At 43.8% G+C, this 13,964-nt stretch overlaps 2 protein-coding genes across 2 annotated transcripts in view; one reads left to right on the top strand and one right to left on the bottom strand.

The window, feature by feature from the left end:
* Positions 1–739, bottom strand: part of plcd3b (phospholipase C, delta 3b) — a 62,046-nt gene extending 61,307 nt beyond the window's left edge. Inside the window, exon 1 of the mRNA XM_046369284.1 lies at positions 586–739. The gene's annotated coding sequence lies outside the window, so the exon portion shown is untranslated. The remainder of the gene's footprint in view (positions 1–585) is intronic.
* acbd4 (acyl-CoA binding domain containing 4) lies at positions 515–12,805 on the top strand. The gene is made up of 10 exons (XM_046367958.1): positions 515–836; positions 1,101–1,221; positions 1,687–1,771; positions 2,579–2,699; positions 2,842–3,102; positions 3,345–3,502; positions 3,695–3,906; positions 4,166–4,430; positions 8,623–8,682; positions 11,802–12,805. Exons 1-10 carry the CDS (start codon positions 599–601, stop codon positions 11,931–11,933), a joined length of 1,653 nt encoding a protein of 550 aa, XP_046223914.1. The 5' UTR covers positions 515–598; the 3' UTR covers positions 11,934–12,805.
* Positions 12,806–13,964: the final 1,159 nt, after the last annotated feature.

Genomic DNA, 13,964 nt, shown 5'->3' with positions numbered 1-13,964 from the left:
CAAATACATGTATATGACAATAGCCCTTCTAAATACTGTAAAATAATAATAGCTTGCTAAAATTGACAAAAAAAATGGTGCTGCAACGTATTATTGTATTTGCTTATATAGTGTGCACTGTGCATGAACATTATTAACACTGAACCAATCAAGAAATGTATTTATTATTTTACACCGACAGGCACATCGCGCAAATCATTTTGGAGAGGGCGTGGCCACATGTTGTCATGTGACCCAACGCGGAAGACCACTCTGCAACTGTACGAAGTAAAGGATTTTGATGGTCTCGACAAACAACTTTATTAATTCGTTTAACTCAAATAATACACTTATCATCTGCAACATTAGCTTTGCATATCTGTAATTTGGGCGTTTTGAATGTTCTTGAAAACCTGCCATCTCATATTTGTCAACAACGTTTTTACAAGCGTGTTCAGTGCTGCTGTGATTTGAGCAGAGATTCGGAGGCACAAACTAGAAAAGGCAAGTGGACTAACCGGTCGGTACTCAATCTTGTTGGCGACTCAATACTTATCAATGTTGTTTGTTATTGTGTTTGAACCAGCAGCAGGCTTGCTAACTTACCATATCAGTCGTTATGTCATCGAATTATGTGCCTTTCCAGCTCGTTTCAGTCCTATTGATTCGTCGTTGGTTTGAGTTGGCGAAGGACATCGTAGCAGTCCCTTGTCGCTGTCCCGGTTGGATGCCACAGGGCTGTGCCCTCATAGAGAGACGGCAGTTTGCAATGCCAGTTCCGGTTATGGCAGAGTCGGTGGACCACCAGAAACGCTTCCAGGCCGCTGTCGACGTCATTCAAAACCTTCCCAAAAGTGGTGGGCGACTAGTATACAGGGACATAACCTATATCTATTTAATACCTATGATATCATATAGCAGAATTGGCAGTGTATAGGCATATAATTAGTTGTTGTGTTTTGTAAACAAAGCTCAATTTGAGTGCTTAGCTGAAAGCTCATTAGGCCCAACCAGTGATATTATTGATCAGCTACTCAGCTACTCTTTTGCACAATGCTTACCTCCATGTAGGTCAACCAAAGTGTAATAGACACTGTATAACAACTGAGTAACTCTTGCAGGTGCCTACCGGCCCCCCTATGAAGTGATGCTGCGGTTCTACTGCCTGTACAAGCAGGCGGTGTGTGGACCCTGCACAGTGTCTCGACCAGGCTTCTGGGACCCAGTCGGTCGCTATAAATGGTGAGTGTGTGTCTGCACAAGTGGATATGAGAGGCTGTATATGTGTGTCTGCGTGGGTGAATGTACATATTTAGTAGGTGACAATGTAGGAGTGTAATCTGATCCAAGATCTGTGGTTAGGGACAATTTCTACCTTGAGCCAAACTAGTTGAGTTTTTCAGTTGGCAGGCGCCTCCACACCAGGCGTGGTTTTGGCTCATTAACGTTTGAACTGGCACGACAACTGCTGACACTTGTCACAATCCCTTACTATTCACTGTTACTTCTCAAGTGCACGTGTGCTGCTGTTGTACAGCATGGAGTTATTCCCTCTCTTAACGGTGATTGTTCCTTACCAAACTAACACCTCACTCGTAGTCCATTGGGTGGTGCTCTTTTTCAAATGATATACTAACGGTGGTACGAAGATGGTACAGAGAGATGTTCGCTAGAGAACACTGTTTTGGTGTCGTTTTGTGTCCATAGGGATGCCTGGAGTCGATTAGGGGAGATGAGCAGTGAGAGTGCCATGGTGGCGTACGTGGATGAGATGAAGAAAGTGGCACAAGAGGTACAGCTGAGAAGTCCTACTCCTTCATGCACATCCAAATAAACATATGTGCTTCTCTACCTTTTCTTTTATACCAGGAACAGCTAACATTAAAGCTAGCACTCTAGAACCGTCTAAATCAGTGCCGGCTAAACATCAGAGGGACTGGTCAGCAACATACACAGGGGCCAGTGTTGGTCCGTGGGCCATCATATTGTATGTGTTTAGACTGAAGGTAGACAGCGTTTTGACGTTGCCACGAGCATCACCTCAGATATTGAGATGATCAATGCAAGACTGTGACCTCACACGGTCGCACAGAGTCTCTGCGCATGTGCGCTGCGCTCACGCTGCTACAACGTAGTAGCTACGGGACCAAAACTGCAAAGAAGTTTAGCCCCGCGCTTCAACACTCTTAAGTTGTTGCAGAAATCGACACGAAATTGCTGTTTACCGCGTGCATCGCCGAGTCTACTTTTGAATATAAACATGCACACCACAACCACCCTGTATCTTCTTTTGGGGAGGGGAATAAAAGCCTTGGGGCCCGTAATCACAAAACATCTCAAAGTATGATTGTTAATTTCTAGGATCATGTCACCCTCCCGTCCCGTCAATGTAATCATATTCATTATGATGTATCGAAAAGAGAACATGTATTGTAGTTGAGCAGTCCTGCCAGATCTGAGATATGAACCCTAAACCCTGTTTAGTTAACCAATTCCTCCTGCATACTGTACATCATATAACAATGAATTGTTATGTTATAGCATATACATGCAATTACATAAAGAGCCCCAACTGAGAGAAAGAATGTCTCCTGTGTAGGTGATTGACACAATGCCCATCAATGAGAAGACTGCATCACTGTTCCACCACTTTGAGCCCCTTTACGTGGTCATCCACGACATGCCCCGGCCACCAGACAAGCTGCTGCATCTGAGAGAAGGTCAGTGGACTACTGGACTTTAGACCACAATCTGAATTGTTGGTGTTGAAAGAAAACATTCCCTGCATGTTATCTGAGCATCCGTCATATAAGGTCACAATATGCTCAAATGGACTTTGAATTACTGTGTGTGCTTGCGTAGACTTTAAGGGCATTGACAAGGCAGCCAGTCCAAAGGAGGTTGAACAAGAGAGGGCTATCCAAGACGAACGTGTCCCAGATAAGGACCCTGCACTAGATGAAGAGCCTGCCCTGGAGCAGGTGCCTGTCCCAGGAGAAGAACCCGTCAAAGAGGAGGTACCTACTCTGGGAGAGGTGGCCCTCGCAGAGAAGGTGCCCGTCCCAGAAGAGGTGCCCAGTCAGACACAACAACAACCAGTCACCTTCACCAGTGAACCTCCGGGTAAGAGTCATGCTCACCTCTCTCTGTTTCAAGAAACTAAATCCTGCCAGGCTGGAGGGTAGCTACAGTATGTGCACACCCAGGCAAGAAAATACTGTCACTCCATAGAACCCATACCAGATGGATGGATGGATAGGCAAATGGATATTTACCCACTTGTAGCTAACTTGATGCATTTTCTATTCAACACAACTGACTTTCTCCTAACCATACTGTTGATATGTCTCACAATGGTTACACAGGGCCAAATGTACAAGTCTTCCTCTTTCCAGAGCCTGTTCCTGAGCTTGGTCTGTCTGAGGCCATGGGGTCGTCTGAGGTGTTGTTGTTGACCAGCGACTCAGAGAGTGAGATCTTCATTGACTCTGTGGATTCTGTGGAAAAGCTGGACAATATCAAGGTACCGTAGGGCCTGAAATAATGGGACTTTACAAGCATGCGAGTTTAATCTAAGTTGTTGTTCTCTGGGTCCTTTATAAGTGGATCCAAATTTGTAAGTCGCTCTGGATAAGAGCGTCTGCTAAATGACTTAAATGTAAAATGTAATAAAGGACCGTATTCTGTATGTGTGTGTTTGTTTGTTTATACACAGGTTGTCCCCAAGTCAAACGGCCTCCATAACGGCCATGCTTACTCAGAGCCCTCCTCAGTCCAAGCCAATCACACAGAGACGGTCTGCCAGGCAACGCAGGTGGGGGCGGGGCAAGGTGGAGAGGGGGCGGGGGATGGAGGGGGACCGCCCATGAGGAGGAGTCGGGATGCAGGAAGAGACGGGATGAGGGACCACGGATGGAGAGAACGTGAGTTAAAGGCTCTTTCTCTCATTTTCCTAAAATATCTGTCCTCTCCTTGCCTTTTCGCCTTCATTGCACTGATCTAAAAAAGTGGAACAGGTGAAAGCCAGCTTAATAGTGAGTCCACCATATTATTTTCATTTTAAGTATTTTTCAATCTGTGCAGATAAAGCGGAGGTGGGATACAGAATTCTATGTAATTGTGTTAGAGCCAGAGAGAGTGTGTGAATGAACGTGTGTGTTTGCAAGTATTCCTGTTGTGTGTGAAGTGCATGTGGCATATATGCCAATTACACATATGCACTATGCCTAGGTGGTGTTCCCCAGGGCAGCCCCAGGCGGGCGGGGAGAGAGGCCCTGGGGGCAGGGGGAGGGGCTGGCCGAGGGGGAGGAGACGGCTCAGAGGGAGGGGCTGAGAGGCTGCAGGACATCCAGGTGCAGCAGCAGATCCTGCTGGCCCTACGGAGGCTCAGGGAGGACATGCAGAGCGTCATGGAGAGACTGGAGGCAGTGGAGAGACTAGCCGCAGCACAGGTAGGTATGATTTGATGTATCCATAGAGTTGAATAGAGAGCATGGAGATGAAACATTTTAGTAATTTAGCAGACACTTTTATCCAGAGTGATTTACAGTTAGTGCATTCATCTTAAAGAGGAATTGAAACACCCCTAAATTACCAATTTCTTGCAATTATTATTCATAGTAAGGCATAAAGATTCATGAATGAAAGACGTTTTAACTAGAGGTTTAGTACAATGTACTTCTTAATGGACCTAAACTGGCTAATCATTTATATCTATTTTTTCTTGGTCCTGTGCATTTCTAAATCAAACAAAAACACGTGTGAGCATCCTCAAAAGTGTTCTTATTATTTTAGAAGCAATAGTGTATTGTGCAAGGCTGCCAATATATTAGAGTGCAACTATAGCCTAGCTTTTCACAAGAGTAGAGGATGAGCTAAAAGTCAAGTGGAGGTGTGTAAATGCGCAGGACAATAGTGAAGACTAGAGATCATGTACCTATACTGAACAAAAATATAAACGCAACAATTTCAAAGAGTTACCGTTCCTATAAGGAAATCAGTCAATTCATTAGACCCTAATCTATGGATTTCACATGAATGGGAATGCAGATATGTATCTGTTGGTTCCAGATACCTTTAAAAAAAAGAAAGTAGGTGTGGATCAGAACCAGTCAGTATCTGATGTGACCACCATTTGCCTCATGCAGCGCGACATCTCCTTTGCATAGAGTTGATCAGGCTGTTAATTGTGGCATGTGGAATGTTGTCCTACTACTTTTCAATGGCTGTGCGAAGTTACTGGATATTGGCGGGAACTGGAACACGCTGTCGTACACGTTGATCCAGAGCATTCCAAACATGCTCAATGGGTAACGTCTGCTGAGTATGAAGGGGCCATGGAAGAACAGATATTTTCAGCTTCCAGGAATTGTGTACAGATCCTTGCGACATGGGGCCGTGTATTATCATGCTGAAACATGAGGTGATGGCGGGGGATGAATGGCGTGACAATGGGCTTCAGGATCTGGTCACGGTATTTTTGTGCATAAAAAATGCCATAGATAAAATGCAATTGTGTTCATTGTCCGTAGCTTATGCCTGCCCATACCATAACCCCACCGCCACCATGGGGCTCTCTATTCACAATGTTGACAACAGCAAACTGCTCGCCCACACGACGCTATACACGTGGTCTGCGGTTGTGAGGCCAGTTGAAAGTACTGCCAAATTCTCTAAAACCACATTGGAGGCAGCTTATTGTAGAGAAATTGAAATGTTATTCTCTGGCAACAGCTCTGGTGGACATTCCTGCAGTCAGCATGACTATTGCACAATTCCTCAAAATTTAAGGCATCTGTGACATTGTACTGTCTGACAAAACTGCACATTTTAGAGTAGCCTTTTATTGTCCCCAACACAAGATACTACTGTGTAATGATATTGCTGTTTAATCACCTTCTTGATATGACACACCTGTCAGATTGATGGATTATCTTGGCAAAAGAGAAATGCTTAGTGTAGTTAAAAGCTCATTCTTAACCTTCATGTCTTGGCTAAATAGTATTATTGCAATATTATTATTATTGCGTGTAATTTCTATGTTCCAAATGGTTGTCAATTTCATCTTCACACTATATCGCACAAGCTGTACCACTCTCACTTTCATACTATTCCCCCCTTCAATCTTTCCCCAGAAATGTATTTGATATTATGCCTTTGCATTATCATAATATATATATATATATATATATATATATATATACTGCTAAAAAAAATAAAGGGAACACTAAAATAACACATCCTAGATCTGAATGAATTAAATATACTTATTTTTTCTTTACATAGTTGAATGTGCTGCAAACAAAATCACACAAATTATCAATGGAAATCAACTTTATCAACCCACGGAGGTCTGGATTTGGAGTCACACTCAAAATTAAAGTGGAAAACCACACTACAGGCTGATCCAACTTTGATGTAATGTCCTTAAAACAAGTCAAAATGAGTCTCAGTAGTGTGTGTGGCCTCCACGTGCCTGTATGACCTCCCTACAACGCCTTGGCATGCTCCTGATGAGGTGGCGGATGGTTTCCTGAGGGATCTCCTCCCAGACCTGGACTAAAGCATCTGCCAACTCCTGGACAGTCTGGTGCAACAGTCTGTGGTGGATGGAGCGAGACATGATGTCCCAGATGTGCTCAATTGGATTCAGGTCTGGGGAACGGGCGGGCCAGTCCATAGCCTCAATGTTTTCCTCTTGCAGGAACCGCTGACACACACCAGCCACATGAGGTCTAACATTGTCTTGCATTAGGAGGAACCCAGGGCCAACCGCACCAGCATATGGTCTCACAAGGGGTCTGAGGATCTCATCTCGGTACCTAATGGCAGTCAGGCTACCTCTGGTGAGCACATGGAGGGCTGTGCGGCCCCCCAAAGAAATGCCACCCAACACCATGGCTGACCCACCGCCAAACCGGTCATGCTGGAGGATGTTGCAGGCAGCAGAATGTTCTCCACGGCGTCTCCTGACTCTGTCACGTCTGTCACATGTGCTCAGTGTGAACCTGCTTTCATCTGTGAAGAGCACAGGGCGCCAGTGGCGAATTTACCAATCTTGGTGTTCTCTGGCAAATGCCAAACGTCCTGCACAGTGTTTGGCTGTAAGCACAACCCCCACCTGTGGACGTCGGGCCCTCATACCACCCTCATGGAGTCTGTTTCTGACCGTTTGAGCAGACACATGCACATTTGTGGCCTGCTGAAGATCGTTTTGCAGGGCTCTGGCAGTGCTCCTCCTGCTCCTCCTTGCACAAAGGTGGAGGTAGCGGTCCTGCTGCTGGGTTGTTGCCCTCCTACGGCCTCCTCCACGTCTCCTGATGTACTGGCCTGTCTCCTGGTAGCGCCTCCATGCTCTGGACATTACGCTGACAGACACAGCAAACCTTCTTGCCACAGCTCGCATTGATGTGCCATCCTGGATGAGCTGCACTACCTGAGCCACTTGTGTGGGTTGTAGACTCCGTCTCATGCTACCACTAGAGTGAAAGCACCGCCAGCATTCAAAAATGACCAAAATATCAGCCAGGAAGCATAGGAACTGAGAAGTGGTCTGTGGTCCCCACCTGCAGAACCACTCCTTTATTGGGGGTGTCTTTCTAATTGACTATAATTTCCACCTGTTGTCTATTCCATTTGCACAACAGCATGTGAAATTTATTGTCAATTAGTGTTTCTTGCTAAGTGGACAGTTTGATTTCACAGAAGTGTGATTGCCTTGGAGTTACATTGTGTTGTTTAAGTGTTCCCTTTATTTTTTTGAGCAGTGTATATTATTATTATATTTTTTACAAATTTGATTAATTTATTTATGATATTTTGCTAGTTCTTTTTAAAACAGAATACAGGCTAGCTGGACCTACTGCAGCGAATTTGTAATTTGAGATGACGGGGACACAGCCCTTACCCCCGAGGTGCCTTATTGCTATTATAACTGGTTACCAATGTAATTGGAGCAGTAAAAATAAGTTGTTGTACCTGTGGTATACGGTTTGATATACCATGGTTGTCAGCCAATCAGGACTCGAACCACACAGTTTATAATCCAAAATATAGCCTAATGCATCTACCCACAGGCCTGGCCTGTATAGTCAAAATTTTGCATCGGCTATGGGTCTAGGCTACTGTTTACAATTTACACGGTGCAGATAGGCACATTTGCAGGCCAGTCGTATGGCATATTTTGTCAGGATGTATTAGCGTTAGTCATCGGAAATATGGGCTTCTCCTGATATACTGAGAATGCGCTGCCTGTTTTGGATCATCATTCTCCCATGTTGTCCTATAATTAATGTGGCCATCAGTATGCTTGAAGATATGGAGACCTGAACACTATTGAAAAATTGGAATAAATCCAAAACTGAGGCTTAAATGCAAAAATAGAGCTGTTTTATTGGAGCAATATGCTCACAGGCCCAGTTATTCAGGTAAAGCTTACCGCGTGTGCTGCTGCCCTCCATCCACAGGCAAGATGGTAGTAACTAGTTACTTCACCAACTGTAGCTACTGTACTTTGACATGTTCTTTCTTATACGTTCTAGACCTTGGTCAAATACAAATTTATTCAAATGTATGTTGAATACCTTCATATATTTAAAGGTATTGGAGTATATTTGTGTATTCACCAATGTATCCCACCACCAGGCCCAGAATTCAGACTGGAGACCATGTCTTCAGTGTGCTGCCTCAGCTGCCCAATCAGAGGTAAGAGTGTGGGGTTATCTGAAAATTCAATGTGCATCTATTTATCTTTGTCTATCTAGCTTTTGGCAATATGCTCATTGTGGTTTGTACAGCTACAGTCGTGTGGTCAAAAACTCAGGTCCTGGAGAGCTACTGTAAAGGGTGTGCAGGGTTTTTCCCCCAGGCCCAGCACTGTTTGTAACTTATTTTGTACATAATGTTGCTGCTACCATTTCTTATGACCGAAAAGACATTCTGGAAATCAGAACAGTGATTACTCACCTTGAACTGTACGAAGAATTTCTCTTTAATGAGTCGGACAAGAGGGATTTACTCCAGACACCTGAACAGACCCTCATCCCCGTCATTCGCAGGAGAACGAGACGAAAAAGATATCGCGGAAGGAGATCAGATCCGCCGACGAGTGGCTAATCTGCCGTCGCCATCGATACTATTGGCCAACGTACAATCACTGGATAATAAATTGGACAAACTAAAAGCATGTATATCCTACCAACAGGTACAGCAATTTCTTATGTTTCATTGAGTCGTGGCTGAACGACTACATGAATAACATATAGCTGGCGGGTTATACACTGTATAGGCAGGATAGAACAGCAGCCTCTGGTTAGACAAGGGGAGGGGGTCTATGTATATTTTTAAACAACAGCTGGTGCACGATATATAAGGAAGTCTCGAGGTTTTGCTCGCCTGAGGTAGAGTACCTCATGATAAGCTGTAGACCATACTATCTACCTACAGTTTATCTGTATTTTTTGTACCTGTCAACATACCACCACAGTCCGATGCTAGCACTAAGGCCGCACCCATTGAGTTGTATACCGCCATAGGCAAACAGGAAAACGCTCATCCAAAGGCAGCGCGCCTAGTGGCCAGGGACTTTAAAGCAGGGAAACTTAAACCCGTTTGACCAAATTTCTACCAGCATGTTAAATGTGCAACCAGAGGGAAAAAACTCTCGACCACTTTACTCCACACACAGAGGCACTTTCAAACCTCTCCCTCGCCCTCCATTTGGCAAATCTGACCATAATTATATCCTGTTTCCTGCTTACAAGCAAAATTTAAAGCACCAGTCTAAAAAAAGTGGTCAGATGAAGCAGATGCTATGCTACAGGACTGTTTTGCTAGCACAGACTAGAATAAGTTCCGGTATTCTTCCGATGGCTTCATCAATAAGTGCATCGATAACGTCGTCCCCACAGTGACTGTACGTACATACTAGGGATGCACGATATATCGGTGAGCATATCGGAATCAGACGATACTAGCTAATAATGTCGGTATCGGCCCGATGTCTAGTTTAACACTGATGTGCAAAACCAACGTCAAAGCTGACGTGCATACCTATATAACGTGAGTACAGCGCTACACAGAATAAAGACAGAAAAATACTAAGCACACATTTCCAACAACTAAACAAGTTCAAGTCGATTAGTCATTTGAAAGAGTAAGAACATTTCAGGAAGACAACTCAAAGGCGAAATCCATTAACGCCAAGATAATGGAATTCATTGCCCCTGACAATCAACCGTCCTCTGTCGTGGATGCTGTTGGCTTTCACCGACTGGTCGAGCCCCGGTACACACTATTTTTAAGATGTTACCCCACTGGAGTTACACAGTATTGTTGAAACACACATCTTTGAGCTATGTGCTATGTGCATCGCAGCTATTAGCTTCACGACTGACATTTGGACTACCGATGTCAGCCCCGTGAGCATGCTGAGTCTGACAGCACAGTGGGTCGACGAGGATTTCGTACTGAGGAAAGCCGTATTGCAAGCTTAAGAATGTGCTGGTTCTCATACCGCTGCTGCCATTTCAATGGCATTTGAGAACATGTTTGAAACTTGGAAACATGAACACACTCCTAGCACCATTCGAACAACTGACTTGAGAAATAAGCTAATCAACTGCATCTGCAGCAGACATTATACCCCCTTGAAACACCTTCTCAACAAAACTGCTGACACAGACTGTGGGGTTAACTTACAAAAGTACTCAAAGCTGTGGACAAGTAATTTGGTGGTATTCTCTCTGAGCCTCTTCACTGTGTCACCACCATGCTCGATGCTAGGTACAAGGACCGCTACTTCGATGCAGACAAAAAACTGAGTTTACGTAAATTGTTACATACACAGCTGGACAAGGTGGAAACGGACACAGTGACAGTGCGCACCGGGGAAGACAAACAGAGCTGAAACTGGTTGAGAATTAAATGAATGAACAACGAAACAGCACAGCAAGTAAGTGAAAGAAATAGGTTTGGGGACATATGTAAATGGCAACAAAATAACGTTTTGGTCTGTGTGGTGTGTGTAACCTTAATTTAACTAAGCAAGTCCGTTAAGAACAAATTCTTATTTACAATGACGGCCAAACCCGGATGAGCGCACTATTTAACTGTATCAGAATGCTTTAAAGGTTAACCGAAAGTTATCGGTATCGTTTTTTTGGCAAGGAAAATATCGGATATTGGTATCGGCCAAAAATGTCATATCGGTGCATCCCTAGTACACACCCCAACCAGAAGCCATGGATTACAGGCAACATCCACACTGAGCTAAAGGGTAGGGCTACCACTTTCAAGGAGCGGGACTCTAACCCGGAAGCTTATAAGAAATCTCACCTCCAACGAACCATCAACCGCGTCAATACAGGACTATGATCGAATTATACTACACCAGCTCTGAAGCTCGTCGGATGTGGCAGGGCTTGCAAACTATTGCAGACTACAAAGTGACACGAGCCTACCAGACGAGCTAAATTACTTCTATGCTCGCTTTGAGACTAGTGACACTGAACATGCATGAGAGCATCAGCTGTTCCGGACGACTGTGTGATCACGCTCTCCGCAGCCGATGTATCTTAACTGCATTGTTGGTTTAGGGCTTGTACGTAAATATTTCATTCTATCTATACCTGTTGTATTCGGGCGCATGTGACAAATACAATTTGAACACACTTGGTTCAACTAACCAAGACAGATTGGGCATGTTAATACTTGGTTGGAACAAAAGCCGACACATCCTCTACATCAGTTATGAATTAATTCCTTATTAGAATATTGTACGTTTTAAGGTTTGTCACCCTAAATGTCCCATATGTTCTTCTCAGGAGGAGAGTTGGTGGCCGTTCCCTGAAGTATCAGGACGGACGATGCTGCTTCTGCTGCTGTGGCCCCTGGTGGCTCAGGGCATAGTCTTTCTATTGCGGAAGGGCCAAAAGAAGGCCCGTATCTCTACTTGAAGCCAACGGACCACAAAGTAGTCCCATATCCCCCCCTTAGGAATCCATTGGAGGAAGAAGTATTTCTTTTTTATTTCAATAGGACTCTATGGGACAACGGAGGTCGTTAGCAGATCTGTTTTTGGTGTCTTGCAAACTCCTATGGTCATTGGTGTGACAATGACCATAGGAGACAGCACAAACATATATGGGACAATGGAGGTTGTGTATTTCCACATGAATCCACTGGAAGAAGTTGTTGGCAGTCCTATAGGACATTATTGGAGGAGAAAGTCTCTCACTCTCTTCAGTACTGTTATGTACATTGCTCAAGTATTGGGAGAAACGTGAACATGTTTAAATGAAAAATGTATCACATGCTGTGCTGTTCTTTTAACCTTCAGGTTGAAGGACCTGGTCCCGTATTCACAAAGAGTACTGACATAAGATCAGTTTGCCTTTTAGATCATAGTGGAAGGAGGTCATCATAATGATTTGAGATCAGACGCTGCTATTCTTGAGACACTTTGAATACGGGACCCTGATCCACTTCTATTCCTTGTCCCCTCAATAACACTAATAAATCATGATTTAATTTATAGCTATTTCATCTTAAATCACAGAATTGTTTTCAAATAAATAATTGGGATGAATAAGCACTTTTCCCAGATTATATTTGATCCAATGATTTCAGTGGGACACAGAATTGGAAATGAGTGCACTGGCAATTGCTCCAGAATGTACACAAGAGATAGACAATGTTCAGTTGATATGTAAGGAGAAATTATTCTACTTAGTCAATGGTTGAAAGATAATAATTTTTCAAGCTATTGTTATATGAACAGCCTTTGTTGGGTTAATGATTTCAAATAAATATGGTCGGAAAATGTGAATTCTTACAGTTGTGTGCCTTGCGAAAGTATTCGGCCGCCGTGAACTTTGCGACCTTTTGCCACATTTCAAATATATAAAACTGTATTTTTTTGTGAAGAATCAACAACAAGTGGGACACAATCATGAAGAGGAATGACATTTATTGGATATTTCAAACTTTTTTAACAAATCAAAAACTGAAAAATTGGGCGTGCAAAATTATTCAGCCCCCTTAAGTTAATACTTTGTAGCGCCACCTTTTGCTGCGATTACAGCTGTAAGTCGCTTGGGGTATGTCTCTATCAGTTTTGCACATCGAGAGACTGAACATTTTTCCCATTCCTCCTTGCAAAACAGCTCAAGCTCAGTGAGGTTGGATGGAGAGCATTTGTGAACAGCAGTTTTCAGTTCTTTCCACAGATTCTCGATTGGATTCAGGTCTGGACTTTGACTTGGCCATTCTAACACCTGGATATGTTTATTTTTTAACCATTCCATTGTAGATTTTGCTTTATGTTTTGGATCATTGTCTTGTTGGAAGACAAATCTCCGTCCCAGTCTCAGGTCTTTTCTTCCAGAGTGGTCCTGTATTTGGCTCCATCCATCTTCCCATCAATTTTAACCATCTTCCCTGTCCCTGCTGAAGAAAAGCAGGCCCAAACCATGATGCTGCCACCACCATGTTTGACAGTGGGGATGGTGTGTTCAGGGTGATGAGCTGTGTTGCTTTTACGCCAAACATAACGTTTTGCATTGTTGCCAAAAAGTTCAATTTTGGTTTCATCTGACCAGAGCACCTTCTTCCACATGTTTGGTGTGTCTCCCAGGTGGCTTGTGGCAAACTTTAAACAACACTTTTTATGGATATCTTTAAGAAATGGCTTTCTTCTTGCCACTCTTCCATAAAGGCCAGATTTGTGCAATATACGACTGATTTTTGTCCTATGGACATAGTCTCCCACCTCAGCTGTAGATCTCTGCAGTTCATCCAGTGATCATGGGCCTCTTGGCTGCATCTCTGATCAGTCTTCTCCTTGTATGAGCTGAAATTTTAGAGGGACGGCCAGGTCTTGGTAGATTTGCAGTGGTCTGATACTCCTTCCATTTCAATATTATCGCTTGCACAGTGCTCCTTGGGATGTTTAAAGCTTGGGAAATCTTTTTGTATCCAAATCCGGC

The sequence above is a fragment of the Oncorhynchus gorbuscha genome, linkage group LG11 (genome assembly GCF_021184085.1).
Source record: "Oncorhynchus gorbuscha isolate QuinsamMale2020 ecotype Even-year linkage group LG11, OgorEven_v1.0, whole genome shotgun sequence".
Classification (NCBI taxonomy): domain Eukaryota; kingdom Metazoa; phylum Chordata; class Actinopteri; order Salmoniformes; family Salmonidae; genus Oncorhynchus; species Oncorhynchus gorbuscha.
This window is presented reverse-complemented; position numbering and strand designations above follow the sequence as displayed.

Coding starts and splice junctions, on each gene's coding strand:
- acbd4 (XM_046367958.1), top strand. CDS start 599: ATGTCATCGAATTATGTGCCTTTCCAGCTCGTTTCAGTCCTATTGATT. Junction 1,772..2,578: donor TGAAGAAAGTGGCACAAGAG/GTACAGCTGAGA, acceptor TCTCCTGTGTAG/GTGATTGACACAATGCCCAT. Junction 3,503..3,694: donor AAAAGCTGGACAATATCAAG/GTACCGTAGGGC, acceptor GTTTATACACAG/GTTGTCCCCAAGTCAAACGG.